Raw genomic sequence first — 22,806 nt, 5'->3', positions numbered from 1 at the left:
AGTATATTAAATTTAAAAGTCCAGAACAGTATTCATAGAAAGTAATTTGGCAATGTGTATCAAGACCCTCAGGGGCTCCTGGGTGGCTCAGGTGGTTAAGCGTCTGACTTTGGCTCAGGTCCTGATCTCATGGCTCGTGGGTTCGAGCCCCGCGTCGGGCTCTGTGCTGATAGCTTAGAGCCTGGAGCCTGCTTTGGATTCTGCCTCCCTCTCTCTCTGCCCTCCCCCACTCACTCTGGCTCTCTCTCTCTCAAAAATAAACATTAAAAAAAATAAAGAACCTCAGACATTATTACACCTGACAAGTGAACCTCACTTTTGAGGGCCATTACATAGAAAAGTGCCATGCATGCAAAATAGCTTAATATAGTTTTAAAAAAAAATAACGATAAGATTTATGAGGCAACAGAGGAATGATCATATATATTATGGTACATGCGCTAGATAGAGTGTATATAAAATGTAATGAGTGTATGAACAGTTAATACCAGTGTGGAAAATAAGAAGTGTTTATTTTATCATAAATAGTTCATTATCACAGTTGTGCGTGTGTGTGTGTGTGTGTGTGTGTGTGTGTGAGAGACAGAGAGAGCGAGATCTTAACCGTGGATACACACATATGCGTGTGTGGAGAGAGATAAAAACATCATCTACACAAATCAACAACAGTGCATACTGCATAGAAGAATGAGGTTAAGACTGACCCCACCAAAAACGTACTAACTTGGCTTTGGTTAGTGATTCTCCTTCTCACTTTCTGTAATACTCGAAACTCCCCCAGTGACCATGTCTTATCTAAACAGTGGTGCAGTATGTTTTGGTTTGCTCATTTTTGTAGTAGAGAAACCAGGTTTTTGGTTTTTTGGTCGCATTGTGTGTGTGTGTGTGTGTGTGTGTGTGTTTAATCTCACTTACCGGGATTCCGGGTAACCCAGATGGGCCTTCGGGGCCAGGAGGACCTTCTTTCCCCTGAAGGATGCAAGACACAAAAACACCATTAGATCTCTCAGACTGGCTTTTCTGGAAGGAAACGATCTCACACAGAACTGCCCTCACGGGCTGGCAGGCATCTTGGGTGAGAAGCGAAGTGCTTGCCAGGCATTGCCTGCCCCACAGCAGAGAGGCGCCCAGGGCGGAGCACATCACGGCAGGTGCATGTGCACACAGGGAAGCTTTCCAGCGTGTTACATGGACTCAGGGGGACTGAAGATGGAAATGCCTGGTGGGAAGAAGATGCTTGGGGTCCACAAGACTTGGGTCCAGCCCCAGCTCTGTACTTTATCTTCAACACTGCCTGAGGGCCAAACCCTCACCACACAGCACCACAGCTCCTGACCACAGCTCCTGACCTTGTTGGGCACACGGGATCCAACACAAGCAAAAAGCTGGCCTGGGGCTAAACAGATGGTTTGGTGTCACCATCCCCTCGTCTGGAGGCTCCTAAACTTCCCACCAAGTTTATAGCTGGTGTTTTGAAAGACTGTGTTTACCAAATTGCCTTAATTCATACTTCATTTTCCATTTTATTCGCCAGACACACATCACTGCCAAACACAGCTTCTCAATCAGATGAAGTCATCAATGCTATCATTTCTATCTGGATGAGCATTCTTATGTCACCTGTGTCTCTAATTAAGAGGCCCCAAGGCCTTTATAATCTCCGGCCACTGTTTCTTTTGAAGTGGTAAAATGCTGATGTCAGGTTTTACATTCTAATCCACCTGCCACACAAAATGAGGTATCCTTAAGGCTTGTGATGTTAGCTTCTTGGAAGAAAACCAAAGGCGAAGATATTGTGATATTTAATTCAGATTTATACAGATTTTATAAACAAAGTGGATTTTTTTTTTTTTTTTTTTTTTTTTTGTCAACTTGGAACAAAGACTCAGCATCATTAGGGATTTTTAAATACTGATAATGGAGCTCGCTGGATTCCTTCCTGAAGGTCTGTTTTTCCAAAGACCCTAGTAGGGAGCCACTACTGGAATTAGCAAACTCCAGCCCTCGCTGCTTTTGCAAATAAAGTTGTATCAGAACACAGTGGAACCTTTTTGTTGACCTACTGTGCATGGCGGACTTCATCTTATCACAGCGGTGCTGAATATTTGCGACAGAGACCACGTGGCCCACGAAGACTAAATATTTACTATTTCGGGCTTTTTTAACCCCATGATGTGAGCTGAAGATACACAAGAGGTCAGCTTGGTCCTAATCCTGTTTGTATTGTGCAAGTTGTGCTTTGCTGTGGAAATTACACAGTTTTGTAATGCTTTTTTATTTATTTTCGAGTGAGAGAGAGAGCGAGCTTGAGTGGGGGAGGAGCAGAGAGAGAGGGAGACACAGAATCTGAAGCAGCCTCCAGGCTCTGAGTTGTCCACACAGAGACTGACGCAGGGCTCGAACTCATGAACCACGAGATGATGGCCTGAGCCGAAGTCGGACACTTAACCGACTGAGCCACCCAGGTGCCCCAGGAGAGAAGAATCTTAAGCAGGCTCCATGCTCAGCATGGAGCCCGACGCGGGGCTCGAATTTGTGAACTGCAAGATCATGACCTGAGCCAAAGTCAAACAGTTAACCCACTGAGCCACCCAGGCACCCTGGAAATTACATAATTATTCATTAGGTAACCCAACTAAATGTAGGTGGAAAAAGAAAAAGAATGATCTTTAAGTTAAGACTTTATTTTACAAAGATGACTCACTATCTAGATGGCTGTAACGAGATAGCTATAAAAGATTAGGAAAAAAAATACCCTAACGATCTAGGATTCTGCATTCAAATTGCTTCACAGGTGGTGTTACATTCTCAAAACACTTTTTCAAGAAGCAGCAAACAGTAAGTGGGTAGATGTTCTTTTTACAAGAATAACGACAAGAGACTCCACTAGGGGACCCAAAATCGAAGTAAGGCCTTCCTTCTATGTCAAAAAGATTGGCAAATGGTTTATATGTTTCATTTCAACATATAATGGAAATATTTTCAGTTTGTATCTTTTATTATGTCCCATTTAGCTTTTTAAATTTCTTTTTTTTTTTTAACCTACCAATACTCATTGTTTATGCTAAGAAAACTCGGAGCATACTCTGGTTTGATGTATACAGTGAAATATTGGGACCCCAGGCAGCTTCAAGCACAGCCATCGCTTGCCACAGGGTCCCACGGCAGAATCGATGTCTCACTCAATACAGTTTAGCTCCGAGGTATGTGAGATTCACATCTGGGCTGTATCTTCCTCTCCTGGGGCAAACGGTCTGTGTTTTTTGGGGGAGATCTTTTGGTGTCCGAGAATCGGTGCAAAGCTGCCTGCAGCAGGTTTTATATTCCCTTCCGCCTGGGACTTCTAGGGGGGCAGCTTCAAGAGGACTGGCCGGATGGTGAACAAAAGCCGATCCATGCGGCTGTTAGTTTTGGATCCCAACACCCCCGCAGCCCCCAGCCCGGCCATCCCCCACAGCGGATCAGTGTCGAATGGCAGAAGGACACTGAATCGGGAGTTTCCAAAGTGACTTAACTCCCAACTTGGACATTAATTACCTGTGTGTCCTTGGACTAGTAACCCAAACCCACTGGGCTTTGCCCTCCTCCTCCCAGCAGGTTAGGACGAGCTGTCCTAACTGATCCCTCAAGAGCTCCTGGCATCAGAGCCCAGAGATGCCAGGGGAGGGCTGACCTGCCTGCGAGCCAGCTCGGAACGCCAGGCAGAGTCCTGTGTGACTCCCCTCTCTGACTTCTCGCTCCTCTTTGGGGCGGTTGGATAACAGGAGCTACTCCTGTCCAACGTGCCTCTTGAAATATACTGTAGCCTCAGGGCGGGTTGGCTCAAGCCTTTCCCCTCCCCAGTGCCTGTTCAGAAGAGAACCACACCCACAGGGCCTGTGTGAGCTGGCTGTAAACCAGACTCTGGAATCCCAGATTGCTAGGCCATTCATCCACACCTATTTTATTTTATTTTATTTTATTTTATTTTATTTTATTTCATTTCACTTTAATTTTATTATTCTATTTCTTAATTTTTTTTTAACGTTTTTCTACTTATTTTTGAGAACAGAGCATGAACAGGGGAAGGGGCAGAGAGAGAGGGAGACACAGAATCCGAAGTAGGCTCCAGGCTCTGAGCTGTCAGCACAGAATCTGACGCGGGGCTTGAACCCATGAGCCTCAAGATCATGACCTGAGCTGAAGTTGGACCCTTAGCCAACTGAACCACCCAAGTGCTCCAAAACGTTTATGTCAGAGGCAAGAAACCATGGTCCCAAACAACTCCCCTCCCCCGTGGTTTCATTGCAAGACTGTGAATACTTAGGATGAGGAGCCACGGAGGCAGAGGGAGGACCAGGACCAGGCCTGTGAACACCTGGGTTCTGGGAAGCCCAAACAGACTCAGGGCAGGTCCGGTCTGTTAAGGAACTTACCGGCGGCCCTTGGATCCCTGGAGGTCCAGCGGCCCCAGCAACGCCATCCGCACCCTAAGGACGACAGAGCAGGGACTCAGTTTGCTGTGAGGATCTCAACAGAGATGGTTAGCGCCTCTTTGTGCACAAAGCAGTGTACAGAGGGTGCGTCCTGAGCCCCTCCCCGGCTGCCAGAAGCACAGGTGCTCCTGGGAGCCCCTGCCTCCCTCAACACGCTGGTCTGGTCTCTGGGAACACAAAGATGTCAGGGGAACAGCAGCCGTGGGGCAGGAAGGACCAGAGTAGTCGCCAGCCAGCCGGCCTGCCCGGCAACAGCAAACTGTCTCACTTCAGAGTGGACGCCTCCGGCTAACATCAGGGGACATTTGGGGACAGAAGGCAAGAAGGAACAAGTGGATTTATCTTCGAGGCTAATAAGGAGGGTGTTTTTGGTTGTGCCAACCCAGGGATGAGAAGTGCATGGAACCATGAAAGAGGAGTTCTATGCACGTAAGTGAGTGCAGCAGGGTGAGTCCGCTTAGCTCCCTCCCCTGCTGCTCCCCCTGCGTGAAATCCAGTCCCCCAAGGCTCACAGCGCACAGCCTGCCCTCGTCCTCATCCCGGCTCAGTGAGAAATTATCCACCTCCCAAATCCAAACTCCAAAGCGCCTGCCTCTCCTAACACCTTCATTCTCCTCCATAGCCTTTATCGCCATCTGCCACCCTAGTGTTTGTTGATGATTTCCTTTACTGGGAACTAAAACATTGCCTCTGAGATAGTGGGCACTCAATATTTCTTGAATGAATGAATGAATGAATGAATGAGAGCTGGGCTAGCTGGCAGATGAGACATAGATTCTTTTTTTTTTAATTTTTATTTATTTATTTAGAGAGAGAGAACTCGCAGGGGAGAGGGACAGAGCGGGAGAGAGAGAGAATCCCAAGCAGGCCCCATGCTCAGTGTGCAGCCCAACACAGGGAGTGATCCCATGACCCTGGGATCATGACCTGAGCTGAAACCAAGAGTTGGAAGCTCAACCAACTGAGCCCCCCAGATGCTCCAAGGGGACAGATTGTTTAGACTAACGAATACACTGCTTCTTTCTAGCTTTGGTCAAGGGGTATATGATTCCCATCTTCAGCTTCCTTGTCAGTGAAAGGGTAGAAGTGATATTATTGTCCGGGCTGTGAGGAGGGGAGCAGGAAATGAGGCAGTGCTTGCAGTGTGCTTAGCACGGAATAGAAGGTATCAGTTGGGGTGCACCCTCTCAGAGCCAGTGTCCCTGGGTCCATGTCCTGGCTCTCCATGTTATTCCACTCCTCTGTGCCTATCAGTTCCTCTGTAAACTGGAGAAAAAGATCTCCTATTTCAGCTGAGTTTTTGAGAGAATTGAGAAAGTTAATACATATAAGGAGTTAATCAGCATTGGCACGTACTAAGGGCTCTCTATAAAGGGCTCTCCGTTATCGTAAGCACAGATGACAGTGGTGCGTCTACTGGCCAGCCCACGACCAGGAATGTGGCGGATACTAACTAAATATGGGAGGACAAACACACAAGCTCTTGCAGTCTTACTGATACCTTTCCAGCGATCTTTAGTGTTTTTTTTTTACATAAACTTGTAGGAAGCCCATATCATACCAAGTCCTGGCCAAGTTCTAGGGCTACAGAAACAGCTACATGGTGGACCTCAAGGAAGTCTGGTACAGCTGCAGAAGATACGTGTTGTTTCCCATGTCAGAGAAATTCCCAGGGACAAGATGCAGTCAGATTTTTCCCCACCTCTTCCACCAGGAAGGACCCAGTATATGTTCACGAAATAAAGGGATATTGATAATATTTGAACAAAGAGCCTAAGGTTCATGGTTCTCTGGCTGGGACGCTACAGGGAAATGTACGTCTAGTCGAAACCTAATAGAACAGTGGAGTTTCTACTACAAATCAGGATTCTTCCGTATCATTTTGCCAAAAACTTCCAGCATCCTCTACTCTGGAACCTAGCTAAGTTGGAATTAAGTTCCATATGGCAGTTGGGGTTAAAGGTTTCATCTGAAAGTAGGATGCCAACTGAGCACCAGGAAATAAACTCTAAGGAGCCTTGTCTGTTTGGTTTCCACATCCCTGGTTCCAGGGTCTGACATATAAGCACTCGAAGAAACAATACAATGACCAGGAGGGTATCCTGCTCTCGAGCTGCTACAGAATGACTGGCCACTGACCCCGAATGGGCAGCTCACCAGGATCCACTCCCAAAGGTGATTAACAGTCCAGGGCACAGCACAAAGTAGATGCTCAGGAATCATCCACCGGGTGAACTGAAGAACACATCGGTCAGTCGGAGGCAGACCAGCTGCAGTCTGATTGTGACTGTCTCTGAACGTTTTTTTTTAATGTTTCTTTTTGAGAGACAGAGCGTGAGTGGGAGTGGGGCAGAGAGAGAGGGAGACACAGAATCCAAAGCAGGCTACAGGCTCTGAGACATCAGCACAGAGCCTGATGCAGGGCTTGAACCCACAAACCGTGAGATCATGACCTGACCTAAAGTCAGATGCTTAGCTGACTCAGCCACCCTCTGATGGTGGCTGTTTCTGAATCTCAGATGCATCATCTTGCATGAGAATGATAAGCCAGGAGCCCTTTCCTAGAGTTGTCAAAGAACAATTTCCAATGAGAGGAGCACATGGTTTCATTTGCAAGGGGGGTGGGGGTGGTGTTATAGGCTTTGAATGACCAGGGTGGGGTGGGAGTGGGGCTTTCCCTCAGCACTTACTCTGGGGCCCTCTCAGCTATTAGGTTACACAGGGAAGGTACAGCCTTTATGATATGGGAAGTGTACTATAAAATTATTTCTTTCTCAAATGTCCCTCCTCAATTCAATGCCAATGTCTCTCCCCATTACCTATGACATTGCTACCTTGATCATTTTTAATTCTTGTGCCTGACTGTCAGGTGCCACAAAATCCAATAACATATTCAAATACGATGCAAAGGGATCTCTTAAGTGAAATTATTCATCTGAAGAAAATGCAGAATTTTGTGAACTTCAATGATAGTAAACTCAGAGATCCCCTGCAAGGTCATTCACCTGCTCATTGCAGAGAGGCAGCAGTGAGGCATTAAGTTTGAGAAACTGAAAAGGATGGTAACAGCACCTACCCTGGGCAGGGGGCAGGTGGGAAGTAAGCCGAGTATCAGAGATTTAAGGTAGGCTCTCTAGTAAACTGGGAAAGCTTGAATACTTTTGTAGCTAATTTACTTTCTATGAGTTTGCTGGAAAAGTTGATTCTGAAGTGAAAGATGTGGTTTCATGCTCTCATATGATTTTATTGAAAAAAATGCATTTAAAACAACCTAATTTGGGTCGCCTGGGTGTCTCAGTCGGTTAAGTGTCTGACTTCGGCTCAGGTCATGATTTCACAGCCCATGGCTTTAAGCCCCATGTCGGGCTCTGTGCTGACAGCTCAGAGCCTGGAGCCTGCTTCAGATTCTGTGTCTCCCTCTCTCTGCCCCTCCCCTGCTCACATTCTATCTCCGTCTCTGTCTCTCTCTCAAAAATGAATAAACATTAAAAAAAATTTTTTTAGGGGCGCCTGGGTGGCGCAGTCGGTTAAGCGTCCAACTTCAGCCAGGTCACGATCTTGCGGTCCGTGAGTTCGAGCCCCGCATCAGGCTCTGGGCTGATGGCTCAGAGCCTGGAGCCTATTTCCGATTCTGTGTCTCCCTCTCTCTCTGCGCCTCCCCCATTCATGCTCTGTCTCTCTCTGTCCCAAAAATAAATAAACGTTGAAAAAAAAAATTAAAAAAAAAATTTTTTTAAAGAAAATGGTCATACTGAATAATACTAATTATTAGTTGTTATTATTATTGACTCTAGTAAACCCAGGAAAATCTGTGCTTATACAGACGCTGTGATTCCCAGAGTCTCTTGCCGTGGGACAGGTTCCTATGGAACAGGGGAATCTGTTTCTACATCTTTTACTTAAGATCCTAACTTTGCAGTGATCTCAGGCCTCCCTTGCCCAAGCTAGATACAGATTAAGAATTAACCAAGCCTGCCCATCCCTGCCAACACCCTCTTGGCCCTTACAAGCACCCTAGCCTCACTGCCCATTGGTGCTACTCATATCACTTGGTCCTCAACCCCAGATGCCTCAGGGACCCACGCTCTCCGGTCAGCCTGAGACACCGTTCAGGTGTCAGCCTAGTCCTCAAAGTAAGAGCAATATCCAATGTGACCCCATCTCCAGGGAGTATGGAAATGCGTTCAAATGTCAAAGCCAAAAGAGGAGGGGATTCAAAATCATCACTTACCCGTGGCCCAGGGTTCCCGGGGGGTCCCATGAAACCAGGAACTCCAGGATGACCCTAGGGAAACCCAAGAGGCAGTTCTTAACAACGACTCCTAAGAAGCTCTTCACTCTGGCAGCCACCAAACATCAGAGGACAATCCAGACTCTAGCTTCTCACTCCGATAACAATTTTGGATAAAGACGCTGGCAACAAAACGACCTTATTTTTTTTAAATATATTCTTGGTATTTCCAGAGGTAGAGGAAGCATCTAACAATATTTACAAAACCAAACCTACCCTGAAAGCGGATCTGCTTCACAATAATGTGAAGGAAGACGGTGTGGCTGAAGACACAGGTGAAAACAGAAGCGGCCATAATGGCTACAACATCCTGTGGCTGGGTGGTAGGTCTAAGGGTGGGGGGTCTTCTTACTATGGTTTCTAACTTTTGTGTAGGCTCGAGACACCCCATGATAACAATCTGAAAGCAAATAAATGCATATGCACATGCAACATATGCTCCCAAATGGAAGCTGTTCCGGTTTCTGTTCCGGTATGGCATCTACACTATAATAACGTTGCCGTTACTTTAGGAAAGGGATTCACATCTCCGGGCAGAGAGGAGTCCATGTGTGTTAAAGCAGGAGCTAAGCAAGCTAGAGCGTATTGCGTGTAACATTTAGTTTTAGTTAGTAAGACAACGTTTTATAGGATTAAATAAACCGCAAACCACCATGGAAGAGACTTCCCTGCCCTCCACCTCTATCTCCTACTGCTGGAAAACACAAGCTGTAACAGTCAGGATAGAATGTACTATATTTGAGGAAAAAAAAAAAAAAGTTAGAGAGGGAGAGAGCCAAACCATAAGAGACTCTTAAAAACTGAGAATAGGGGCGCCTGGGTGGCGCAGTCGGTTAAGCGTCCGACTTCAGCCAGGTCACGATCTCGCGGTCCGTGAGTTCGAGCCCCGCGTCAGGCTCTGGGCTGATGGCTCAGAGCCTGGAGCCTGTTTCCGATTCTGCGTCTCCCTCTCTCTCTGCCCCTCCCCCGTTCATGCTCTGTCTCTCTCTGTCCCAAAAATAAATAAACGTTGAAAAAAAAAAATTAAAAAAAAAAAAAAAAAAAAACTGAGAATAAACTGAGGGTTGATGGGGAGTGGGAGGGAGGGGAGGGTGGGTGATGGGCATTGAGGAGGGCAGCTGTTGGAAGGAGCACTGGCTGTTGTATGGAAACCAATTTGACAATAAATTTCATATTAAAAAAAAGAAAATTCACTATGGCAAGAATAATCTGGACACATTTTGTTTTTCCAAATACAGATGGAATTTTAGCTAAGTACGTCATTCAGACCTTGAGCATAGCTAGCTCTTACCTCACTGCCTCTGGAGTACCTGCTCACCTGCCTCACCTTCTCACTGAACAGAAAGCCCTGTGAGGTCAGGGATTTGTCCTTACGCACCATGCATCTCAGAGCCTGGGGCTGTGTCCGGCATGCAGCCGGTTTACAAGGAGGACCGATGGAGAGATGCACAGAGGGGTGATGGGGGGAGCACAGGTGCAAAAGAGGAAAAGGAAAAGGGAAGAGTGACAGAAGCAAAGCAGGAGAAGGTAGCCAGTTTAAATGGCAGAAAGGCTGCTGGAGGCTGGGGAGCTGGGACTGCAGAATCGGTGACCCTGGATAAAAGATGACGGGACTGCCCTGTTTGAATCCGCAGAAAGAGGGGTTTCTGTTGTCACGGGTGCTACCTTACAATGCACTCGGACAAGTGGTCCAGCAGGGCTGGCTGGGCACTGAGTGCAGAGGGGCATCATGGAGGATTTCAACTAGCACCGCGAGTTACACAAGAGGCACGTGAGGAATGATGGGGGTGGGAGGAAAGAAGGGGGCGTGTTGTAATGGGTGACTACCATTTCAGTAAACAAAAAGCTCTAAAGGTCAGAGAGTCCAGCAAAACCAAATGAAACCAGAAAAGGAGTCTCCTCAGATAATTGGGGAAGGGGAATATCACCATGAACCAGAGGAATCAATTTGGAAACCATGAAAATGTGGTTTAAAAAAATCCTGCTGCAGGCAAGGAAGATCCAAGCAGTGATGTCAGAAATGGCAGAATGAAATTTATCTAGGAAGAACAGTGATACCTCTCCAGGTTCATTATAAAGTAAGTTCTTACCTGGTCACCTTTCTGTCCAGCTTCACCAGCTGCACCACGCTCTCCTTTACTTCCCTTGGGAGAAAAAGAAAAGAAAGAAAATTACAGGAAATTCTGCTAGAACTACATTGCAAAAGAAAAAAGCTCGCATGCCTTCGTTCACCCATTCATTCATTCATTCATTCATGTACTCTTTCTTCATCAACTCTTACTAAGTCTGAGCTGTAGGCCAGGCAGGGTGTCCACAGAGAGAAGTTAAGGGAGTCTGGTTGACGAACCGATGGTGGAATGCCTTAATGGGGTTGTGGGGTGCTGGTGGGGGTTACTGAGAGCCCTGTATGTTTACCCCTTGAACCTGGATGGAGGTGCAGGCACCGGAAACCATTAGAAGGAGCCGTGACTGTCCTCGGTTTCCAGAGGGCTCCCTGACCGCAGTGTGGGGTGGGTTGGAAGGGCCAGCATGAAGAGAGGAGGGGAGGTCAGGAGGAAACTGGGGTGTGAGGATGTGGGAGGGGAGAAAGCAGAATCAGCAGGGTCTGGGGGCCCTGCAGAACAGGTGTAGGGTGGGGAGGAGGGGGAGCTGAGAAGGTGGACAGGGCAGCAGTGTCCACAGTCTGGGGGAGATGGCTGTGCCCATATGTTCCCTCCTTGCTCCTCCCCTTGCTACCTGTGCAACCTCGAGTGGGTCACTTCAACCCCAAACTGTAGGATGTCTTTTTTCTCCATAAAATAGAGAAAATAGTGATTGCCTACCCCGTGAAATGTTGGGATAATAAAGTCAGACGCCTGGAAAGTACGGCATAGAGCTCAGAACACAGCAAGAGCTCAATAAGTATTAGTTATAATTAGTATTTTGGATTATTTTATACTTGAACTCTGGCTTTGTCATTAGTAAGTCTGTCATTAGGCAACCTGCTTCAATTGTCTGTCTCCTTATTCCTAAAATAATATTAATACAACCCCTTTGTCATGGGGTTGCTGCGAGCATTAAGTGACCTAAAATCTACACAGTGCCTGAGCTAGTGATAAATTCATTGTTAGCTGTCATCTTTCCCGTCATCATCAGCATCAGCATCACCAGTATCACCATCACCATCATCACCATGGTCACTGTCACCATCACCATCATCACCGCCACTGTCGTCGTCACTGTGGTCAAGACACTCACAATATGCAACCCACCAAAAATATTTTTCATAGACTAACCTTGGAAGTAACACTCATAAGTTCTAATCTCTCTTAACTGTCACATATTTTGGCTTTGCATTTAATGCGGTAACAAATGTATTTCGGTAAAACGTCGTTAAACAAAAACATGTCAGTTCCGTTAAAAGAAGGCATTATGCAGCAAAATAAGTCTTTCACAGTAAGTCAGTCTTGGCTCTGTTTCCAGGCCTGTCACATCTTGTTTGTGCATCCTTGAGCAGATCATAGCCCCTCTTTGCTCTGGGTTTGCACATCCAGTAAATAAAGGATGGGGGGCAGATCAATCTAGGGGAGCCCTTCAAAGTCCAGAGTCCCCCAGTTCACCATGGGCCCAGCCGTGTGGACACACTGTGTCCCACATCAGCAGTTCACCGATGGCTACCTCGTAATGCTCCCTGGCCGCCTGCCCGAGGTGCGTTGGGAGCCTTAGGTGAACGGATGCCTGTAGAACGTCAAAGGCCAGTGTGCAGGAGAGAAGAAAAGAGGTTCAAAGGGGAAGAGCATTTGTTCTGTCATTTTTACATGTCATTATTTCTACTGCTTTTAAGTCTATAAAGCCAGCACACTGTCTGCAGGCCGTATTATAACCTCAATGAAAAGAAGTGACGGAATAGCACACGGCTTCTCTGACATTCAGGACAACTGCCTTAAAAGTAAATGGTTCCTTTTCAAATCCCAGTCCTCAGTCTGGGCTTAGGGTGGTTTCAACCTTCAAGTCCCAGAAGTGAAAATGTCAGCAGCTCAAGGATCTCCACAGTTGTCCTTGTCTCCTTCTCCGCTGCAGCTAAGGATCAAAGCATACACAGCCACCCCCACCCCTGACTCACTTCCTTCCAGAAGAGAGGACTGACATTTACCGAGCCTCTACCCGCACCCCCCTCCCCCTACACTCCCCCCCCCAACCCCGCCCCGCATGCTGCCGGGCCCTTCCCACATGAGATCCCATTTTGTGTATTTTTGGTTGGTTTGTTTGTTTATATCCTGAGCTGATGCAAAAAATATTCAATGTGTCTGTGTTCTCTAATTTATGTATTTATTTTTTTAAGTTTCTTAATTTATTTTAAGACAGAGACAGCATGAGCTGGGGAGGGGCTGAGGGAGAGGGAGAGAGAGAAAATCCCAAGCAGACTCCGCACTGTCAGGGCAGAGCCCGGTGCAGGGCTTGAACTCATGAACCGTGAAAGCCAAAACCAAGAATAGGACGCTCAACCTGAGCCACCCAGGCTGAGCCAACCCAGGCACCCCTGTGTTATGTAACGTGGTCAGTAAGACTACTCTAGGAGGTGGGGGTTATTACCAGAGTGTATAGATTTAAAAAAAATCTGAAGACCAGAGAGGTTAAGTCATTCACCTGAGGTCACACAGCTAATGAAAGGCAAGATTGGGACTCTAATGCAGATCTGTCTGTATTCAAACTGTCTCTCCCTGCCCAAGTTACTTTTCTGGCTATTTTCCTGGGCATGACACCTTGTCCCACGGGTTTTCTAATGTCAAGAACATAGCATCTATAGTCTAGAAGTCTGACTCACCATGCTCCAGGAAACTTTCTAAGCACTGGAGATACAGCAACCAATAAAACAACAACACAGTCCCTGCCCACCTGGACTTTATATTCTAGGGAGATTGCTAGTTCATTACTAGCTCAGTTCTCTTAGATGATCTTTATTCAGAGTCATTGTAAGGGCTTAAATCTCCCCATGAACAGAAGGGAAGAGATTCTCTCCCCAAACCTTTTTCTTACAGCATTTACTTCAGAAAACTTGTCACTGTGGGGTTCTTTCTCTTTGAAATGTATGTAAATCCTTTTAACAGCTAAATAAGTCCTGCCAGATCTAGGATTCAGAAATGTCTCTCTCAAGGACCTGGCAACCGTCCCTTTGAAATGTAATCAATCATCCAGAAAGAGAGCACTCCCCCCCTCGGTCTCTGTCTCAAGCCTCTGCAGGGAAGGGAGCCCAACTGAAAAGCCAGGCACCTTGCTCCAAGTTGCAGAACACTTCACGTCATTAAGACGGACAGCCTGTTTTTCCTTTCTTTAAAGCTAACACAGACGATCACCGAATTGCCAGGAAAATTTAGGATGAACGTACGTGACACCTGGTGCTATGAAGTCTTCTTACTTGAGGCCTGGTTATTGTTGGTCTTGAGGACTTGCACACAGCAGGTGCAGCTGCCTGGCTGCAGGACAGAGGGAGATTTCTGCCTGACGTGCTTCACCCTCTGCAGCCATGTTTACTCAATAACAGGACTGTTTTCCTTCTCTTCCACCTTCATGGAGAGGTTTTCTGGACTGGGAGGAGATTCTGTTTCGGTTTTAATTACATTTCTTCCACATCACCGTGTGCTAAGCACACAATGTAACAACTACTTAGAGGGTATGTTCCTACCAGGGGTTGCTCTAAGGATGTGGGTTTCTGTGAATCCACCAAAAAGGCAGTTCTCTCAAGGGGTTTACAGACTGTTGAGGGCAGGGCCTAAACTTTCTCAAATTAACGAAATCTCTGCTACTAGCAGGATAAGGCCTGTCCTTGGATTTCCATAGGCTATCTCACTGCCTAGAAAACCTGTCCCCCAGGATGCCTGGCACATCCCTGCCTCACTTTCCAATGCAACTAAAATCACCTCTTCCAGGTGGCCTTCCTAAGTAACACTTTGCCCAATGGCATTATTTTCCTTCAAGCCATTTACTTTTCTACTGACCCTTTGCTACAGTTGTTATTCATTCAAACAGAGAAACCACTAGGAGGACCACTTACAGTTAGATGTACCCAGCACTTCCTTGTACCCAGCTGGTACCACGCCTGATGCCCTGTAAGTGCCTCCCTGTTTAATCCTCAATATCCTCTTTGTGAAATAGGCCATATGGTTTCTCTTTTAGAGACGAAAGACCCTCAATTCAGAAAAGTCAAATAAATTGCCACTATCCCCAGACCCCATCCCTGATAGTCAATGCTTTGTGCAGTATGAAAGCTCTAGAATGAAGCTGTAATTGATCATGACAGTGACCTCCCCAGGCCCAGCCAGCAGTCAGAGCCGCTGCAAATCTGCAAGATAAATCTTAGGGAAGCTGATTTCCCAGATGCAGGATTGCAAATGCAAACAAACAAACAAATGCCCTTGGTGATGCACATGACCAGTGAACACAGGGACGTCTGGCTACGAAAGAACGAGAAAATATTTGTAAGTGCTCAGCCACTGGTAGCATTTTCAGTGTACAAACTCATCTTCATGTCTGCAGGTCAAGCTGAGATCTTGTTTGATAAGCGAGAGAAAATGAAACAGTCCTCCCGTCTGTTTTCTGGAGAGTGGAGTGGGATGAATAACGAGCATGGAGTGGCTTGGGTTTGAAGCCAAGAATCAAGGCAAGCCTGTGAGTCCTCAGATGAGCTATTTAACTCCTCTGTGACTCACTTCCCCAACAGTAGGTGGTGGGAAGGGGAAGCCTCCGCCCCGCCAGGAGCTGTCCTTGGTGCTGGAGTTGGTCCTAATATTACTAGGGTTAAACCCCTAGGGGATACTAACAGGGGGTAGGAGGTCCTTGAGTCCTGCCAGCAGGGATTACCCTCTGCAGTATCACTTAGTAGTTTGGTAGTACTGGCATTTAAATCTTGCTAAGCCTCTGCTTCCTCATCTGTAAAATGGGACAATATGTGTACCTCCTAGCATGATGCTGACCATTGCAAGAGATGATATTGTAAAGCAGGTAACCTGAGCATACTGCGTATGCTGCCCACTGTAACTGCCTGGGAGCTCATTATGTAGGGTGGACCCTAACACCTGCCAACTTCTCAAGGGCATGATGGACTCCCAAGTGGAGACAGCTAGAACCCTGTCTTTCAGCTGCAGCACTAATTTCTGTTCTTCTTCTGGGTGGAAGCATTCTTTGGCTTTCTCTGAATATGTAAAGGAACAAACCCTCTCTGGAAGCGAATTATCAAGGAACAAAGGCAGAGCCATTGTCCCAAGACACCAGCACTTCAAGTGGGATTGGGCTGATAAAGAAAACAATCCCTACTTAGTGGAGGGAACTCCTTATCTGTTTAATTGATTTGCTTTTGTTTCTCTGCATAAAAAGCCATTCCTCAGCAGAGGCTAAACCCAGCAGCCTGTGAGTTGACAGCAAAGGTTACTTAAGGATCAGCTGAAACTAGCCTGCAGAATCCTCCAGGCAAGGAGCTTAGCCCCAGCTGATGACCCCAGAAAGGGGGAGTAATTCAGGGTAAATAGCACAGGTGATGCTACACTTTACGGGTGTCTCTTAACTAACACTGCCCAGGAAAAAATCTCTTATTCCATCTACACTGAAACCTGATAGCTGTAGTTCCTAAAGCAAGAGCCCTGGGTATGTCAAAACCTTGTAAGACTTCACAAAGTCTATGGATCACAAACACTCTATGTTTTAGCCTGCCAGGCAGGCCTGGGAAGTCTGGATGTTTGCCATCCTGATGCCCAACTGTTCCAGTGAGCGCCCTGCTGTTACCCCGCAGTGTTGGCTTCCTTGCCTTCTAATATAATAATAAGAGGTCCAACCCCATTTTCAGGGTTGACCCTGGAGCAAGGCAAGTGAGCACTTGGCCTGGGTGTAACATGTAAGGAGCTCTGGAAAGCTCAGTATCCAAAATTAATAATAGTCCAATGCTGTGTTCTTCAAAGTCAAAATCAGTGCCAAATAATCCAAGATGAAAAAACTATACAAATGTAAATAAATGGGGCTCCCACAGGGCTGGGATTAGGGGTTTAAGGAAGGTGAATGGTTCAAGTGTAGGGTTAGGTCCCATCTTTATTGAAAATTTTGGGGTGCCCAGATGGCTCTGTCAGTTAAAAGTCTGACTCTTTATTTCAGCTCAGGTCATGATCGCATAGTTCATGAGATCTAGACCCGCATCAGGCTCTGTGCTGACAGCAAGGAGCCTGCTTGGGAGTCTCTCTTTCCCTCTCTCTCTGTCCCTCCCCCACTCATTCTCTCTCTCTCTCTCTCTCTCTCTCTCTCTCTCTCTCTCTCTCTCTCTCAACTTAAAAAAAACTTTAAAAATAAAATAGTGACATTTTGTTCCTTGTGAATCAACTGTAATAATTCTAAACTTTTTAAAATATTGCACTAAAGTCCTATTTATCTTGGTTACTGAGGTTTTGGGCTTCCCTTACATCTTACGTCCAGGTCCTCACCCCAGTCCCGGTCCTGTCGCTGCTGTGACCCCACAGGCTAAAAAAGCAGGAGAAGCAGGTTGGTGCTGGGCCTGCATAGTGCCAGGTCTGGTGGAGGCACCCTCAGCAGTTCTCAGGGCCACAGGCCTGGAAGGTGACTGCTTTTATACCTCTCAGTTTGTCAGCAGGAAAGGGAAGGGCAAAAGTAAGAAGCTAGCCCAAGGTCATTGCTGAGTGGGAATGCCAACTCCAGAGGTCTGGCTCCTGAGCTCGCTCTCTCCTACTGACAATTTTCTGCTGAATTTCATGTCAGACAAGCCACGCCATGTCCCAGCCAGGCCACAGGAAGAGACACAGTGACACATTTGCTCCTGAATGTCGGGGTAGGGTAGCGTGCATAGCTTGCAACAGCACAGGGTCCCCAAGGTAGTGATTACGGACAGCCCCCAGGGGCACTGACGGTGGGGGAAGGTGACTGAGGGTGGAGGGTCAGCTCTCTTCCCCTCCTGGCCCCACGTCTGCACTCACACAGTCTCTCGCGCTTAGAGCTATGTACCATCACCACAAGGAGCTCAAATACACAGCCCAGACACCTGTTTTTGGCTGCCAGAGCCTCCCCTCCTGTTCTATGGCCGAGATCACAGCTCCTTCTTCCCGGGCTGGTCTCCCTGGCTTTATGAAAGCACAGAGCTTCCCTGCCCATTTTAGATGGGCGCCTCGTCATTCCTGTGAGTGGTAGTAACACTCACCCACACTGGCATAGCACTTGCCTAATGAGGTTATTTACTGAGTGACTAGTTCTTTTTGTGCATTACATCGTCCAATTCTAACAAATTTCTGAAGTTGCTTTTGTTCTTTTGTTTTTGTTTTAAATAGGCTTCACACCCAGCACAGAGCCCAACATGGGGCTCGAACCCACGACCCTGAGATCAAGACCTGAGCTGAGATCAAGAGTTCGACACTTAACCAACCACGCCACCCAGGTGCCCCCTGATGCTGCTTTTATTCTTTCTATTATTGGGTGGTGAAATTAAGGTCCAGAGGGTCAAAGATTTTTGCCTGAGACCACACAGTTCTGACTCGACCCAGGGCTGGTATTCAAATTCAGAGCCCTCTGACCCCAAAGCTCCTGTCTTAACCAGTGAGGACTCCCCATTCCAACCCCCTAGCTCACTTCATTATTCAACCACTGAGGCGTTTGTAGAGGAGCAACCTGAGACTCAGGAAGTTCAAGTGCCCCTTCCCAAGGTCACTGAGAGAGTCGGAGCCATGGTTAGACCCTGAATGTGGGTGTCATTGTTTTAAAACCATTATTCCTTCACACTGGACATTACTTTTCCTCAAACTTGGATTAACCAGTGACATGAGCAGAAAGGATGCACTCAGTGTCAATGAGGGCTCACTGACCTGTGGTCCAGCGATTCCTGGAGGCCCTGGGAGGCCCCTGGGCCCAGCATCTCCCTGTAGCAGGAACAGGAAAAAAAAACCAGTAAGAATCAGTGTCTGGAGCTTATACCCAGAGTCACCAGCAAGCTGCTGCCCTGACACACCTATTCACTGATTTCCCGCTGAAATTTCCGTCTCCTGCCTCCATCCAGCATGTCTGAGCAAAGGGTGTGGGCAGGTGGCAGTACTGAGTGTGACCATGCATTCATGGGCATAGCCCACGTCTAATGGGGTGGCCAGTCCCCAAGATGACCCCCTGCCTCCCATATTCACACCCTTGAGTAGGCTCCCCCCACATCTGTACCAGAGAGGCAGGGCTGTGATCTCCAAAGATGATACATTTCATCGCGGTGACAAGGACAAAGTTTCCCCCTTTCTCCTTACCTTTTTCCCTTCTGTGCCTTCTCTCCCTGGCTTTCCCTGGAGACCTTTGTCCCCTTTAAAACCTGGCAGACCAGGAAGGCCTGGGGGGCCTGGAGGGCAGTCATTGCACACATCCTGGGGACAGTAAGTAATAGTTACTGGTAGAGCAAAAGGAGACACGTGCAAGTGATATAAAAGCAAACGGGTGGATCGAGTCGTTACCCAGAGCATTTGTGTCTAACTTTGCATTTTTCTCTGAATCTTAAATTAGATTTTAGTACTGATACATCTGGATTATTCCCTCCCTTCTCTCTACTTCTAGCCAGCCAGACTGCTCGAAGTAGAGCCCACAACAACGATGTCAAAAGCGCACCACTCCCTGTGAGCATTTAATAACATTACAGATTTGATGCAAACATTTAGTATTCTTACAAAGTAACATGTCCCATCTCTGAAGCTGGCGATGGAACCAAGCTGGAAGCCAAGTTCTCTGTCTTGTGCGTTTGCCTAAGTGGTTTGTACACAAAGCAGTCGAACAAAGGAAGCAATGGGCACACACCCAATGTGACCACACACACCTCGCATTGTTGTTTGTCTAAAGCAAGCACTTCATAGACGGTCCCAGGAACTGACCTTTGCTCTACTTCTTTGAGGCAGGTGAGTGATGTCCCTGGCATGATTCTGAAGTCCTCTGAGCCCAGGGAACATGATTTCTAATTTGTCTGTGTCATCCCAAGACCTTGCAGTTTGGAGTGCAGTGTGCAGCAAATAAAACTCACTGGCTTGACCACACTGTAGCCTGTGTCCTATCCCAGAGTCCTGCTAGTTTCTCTGCAATCCTCCCTCCCCTCGTGTGACAAAGATTGGATGAGATCATACAGAGGAGGCACTTAGAATAATGTGAGATCATTCCCAGTGCATTTAGGTAGTAGCCTCAATTCATGCCTGCACTCAGTGACTCCCTCAGTGCAAAACTACTTGCAAAGCATCCAGTTAGCCTCCACACCTTTCTGCTTTGAGACCTGGTGAGTACATATCTTGAAGAGTTCATGCTTACATGGCGTCCATCGGCACAAAACAAATGCACCAACCACAGCCTTCTGATTGCTCCGCCAGAGGCGTGTGCACAGGCCCGTGGCAGCTGTACGTGTGCATACTAAAGGTGACAGTGTGGGTAACTGAGCATTCTTCTTGGTCTCTAACTCAGGATGGTCTCTGACTCACAAAAGCAACTCTGAATGGCTTACTTTCCTTTCATTTGCTTCACTGCTATTCAACCTTTTAAACAAATGTTTACTTTGAGAGAGACAGAGAGAGAGAACGTAAGTGGGGTAGGGGCAGAAATAGAGACAGACGGAGAATCCCAAGCAGGTTCCATGCTCAGTGTAGAGCCCGACGCAGGGCTTAATCCCAGGAACCACATGATCATGACCTGAACCAGTTATGAAGAGTCAGATGCTTAACCGACTGAGCCACCCAGGTGCCCTTCGTATGTAACCTTTGAAGAGTATTTAGAAATCTCCTGCCAAGAAGCCTTCCTGATTGCTTCAGATGGGGGACTGCTTCTGACTCTTGCTCCCACAGCCCCAGGAACTCCTGCCATTGAAGTGCTTGCCTCGCTGCTGACGTGGTCCGTGTACAGCTCCGTCCCTTCCCCACCACGCAAAAAGAAGGCGTAGGCTCTCAGAGACAGAGGTAGAGTTGCTTTACCTTTACATGTCCAATTCAGAGCAAAGAGCCTCCTGCCCATCACGAGTTCAATAAGTAAATTAACTAACCAACCCAACTGCCCTACTGACCCTCTGACCTTTTGACGTCCTGTGCCATCTTCTTTTAGCAGGTGGTCTGAGCCGCTGGTTGAATGTTTTCTAGAGGCTGGGGAGTGCCAAATGTTGGGGTGTACAGAGTGAAGGTGAAAGACACAAACCAAAGTACACTGGTTTTGGCTGGTGTGTTTTGTTTGGAAGAATAGCAGATTCGGGAGGAAATCCCTTATTCCTAGACCTTGTCTTGTGGTTCTTTCAAACGAGGGATCTCTATGAAACTCTGCAGCGATGGGTGTATGCTCTGTGGGAATGGGGCTAACCTGGGGGCACCAGAGATTCTGGCCACTGAGCTGTGGCTGGAGGCACTGGTGGACACAGTGGTGATCCGGAACCATTCTTTGTGGTGGCATCCACACCACGAAGGGGTTATCTGTATCTACCTAATATAAAATCTCCCCGGGGCGCCTGGGTGGCGCAGTCGGTTAAGCGTCCGACTTCAGCCAGGTCACGATCTCGCGGTCCGTGAGTTCAAGCCCCGCGTCAGGCTCTGGGCTGATGGCTCAGAGCCTGGAGCCTGTTTCCGATTCTGTCTCCCTCTCTCTCTGCCCCTCCCCCGTTCATGCTCTGTCTCTCTCTGTCCCAAGAAAAATAAATAAACGTTGAAAAAAAAAATTTAAAATCTCCCCGCCTCCCTATTTCTTTCCAATTTCTGGAGGGCTCGCAGCCTGGGTCTGTCTTTGTCACAGATTCTGTGTAGGATGGCTCATTGAAGATGAGTTGTAGCAGGTCCCCAGACCTAACAGTGTGGGGGCTGGACTTACCACACTGACCCAGTCCAGGAATCCAGGGAACACAGTGAGAGCAGCCCCCCAACCTGCAGTCGCATCTACACTCACTCTGGCCCCTGGGACCCCCGGTTCTTCCCGGCCCTGGGCTACCCCAAATGCCTTGAGACTAAATAGGGTTCTGTTTGCAAGAGACCACACAAAGCCTCTGCCTACCTGGGATCCTGGCTTCACCCCTCTGAGTCTCAGCCTCCTAATCTGTGAACAGAGGACCTCAAAGTCCGGTGAGAAATAAACAAGATAATGCATGAAAAATGCCTGACGCCATGCCTGGCACATGGTGACAGCACAACGAATCTAGCTGCTAATGTACCCCTGCGATTTCTGTTAGTCTTTCCTTCCCTGAATCTGTTGTCTTGCCTCATCTGCCGATAAGATGCCGTTGGTCATCAATACTGGCTGCCAACTTCTCTACTTAACCGAGCTGTTCAGGCAACTCACTCAATGCCTTTGAGTCCATCCCCTTATCGTAGGGTCATTCTCCTTCCTTAGGGGATTGCTACAATATCTAAATGAAATAATGCAGGCAGAGCCCCAGTTGTGTTGCAGGGTTCTTTGTGTGGGGTCTATAAATGCTGATTCCCTCTGGTCTCTACCCCCTTTCTTTTGTCTGGGATGTTTTCATCAAACCCAGATCACTGGGTGGGTAGTCAGCAGGGTACAGTACAGCAGGTAAATGCACCAGAAAATGCCTACCAAAGGGAGGAATGCCACAGACTTTGCTTTGTGAAGAAAGCAGTTGTTGCTTTCCAGGAGTAGAGAGAACCTCCACGTCATCTTACCCAACCTCTTGCCATATACCTGAATCCTTGCTGCAATATCCCTGCCAAAGGGCCACCGTGCAGCCTACCGGTCCAAGCTCCAGGTGACAGGCAGGAAACTCCCCACCTATCTGTACTTTATCAGGTAGCTGTCACAAGCTCTGGCCCACGCAAGATGAAGTCAGATGACAGGGGCGTTAAACACGGGGGCCTGCAGCTGGCCACACTAGGTTTGGGTCTCAGCACTGCCATCATCCAGCTCTGTGACCTTGAACAAGTAAGTGCCTTCCCCAGCTGGGCTCAACCTCTTCTTTTGTAAAATGCAGACGTAACAGCGCCCACCCACTGGGTTGTTTGTGAAGATCAGATGAAATGATATTTCTCCAAGGGAGCCATCTGATTGATGGAGATATCCTGAGGATGACCTTGCTGGGCACAC

At 47.5% G+C, this 22,806-nt stretch overlaps 1 protein-coding gene across 3 annotated transcripts in view; it reads right to left on the bottom strand.

The window, feature by feature from the left end:
* COL22A1 (collagen type XXII alpha 1 chain) overlaps positions 1–22,806 on the bottom strand; it is a 261,626-nt gene that overhangs the window by 39,077 nt on the left and 199,743 nt on the right. For all 3 annotated transcript variants that reach the window (XM_045453570.1, XM_045453572.1, XM_045453571.1), the window contains exons 45-50: positions 19,017–19,130; positions 18,594–18,647; positions 10,857–10,910; positions 8,707–8,760; positions 4,416–4,469; positions 916–969 (exon numbers count right to left, since the gene is read on the bottom strand). In XM_045453570.1, coding sequence (XP_045309526.1) covers positions 916–969; positions 4,416–4,469; positions 8,707–8,760; positions 10,857–10,910; positions 18,594–18,647; positions 19,017–19,130 — 384 coding nt within the window. The remainder of the gene's footprint in view (positions 1–915; positions 970–4,415; positions 4,470–8,706; positions 8,761–10,856; positions 10,911–18,593; positions 18,648–19,016; positions 19,131–22,806) is intronic.

This window comes from Leopardus geoffroyi, chromosome C3 (genome assembly GCF_018350155.1).
Source record: "Leopardus geoffroyi isolate Oge1 chromosome C3, O.geoffroyi_Oge1_pat1.0, whole genome shotgun sequence".
Taxonomy (NCBI): Eukaryota; Metazoa; Chordata; class Mammalia; order Carnivora; family Felidae; genus Leopardus; species Leopardus geoffroyi.
The sequence above is the reverse complement of the archived record's forward strand: the minus strand, read 5'-3'. Positions and strand labels throughout refer to the sequence as shown.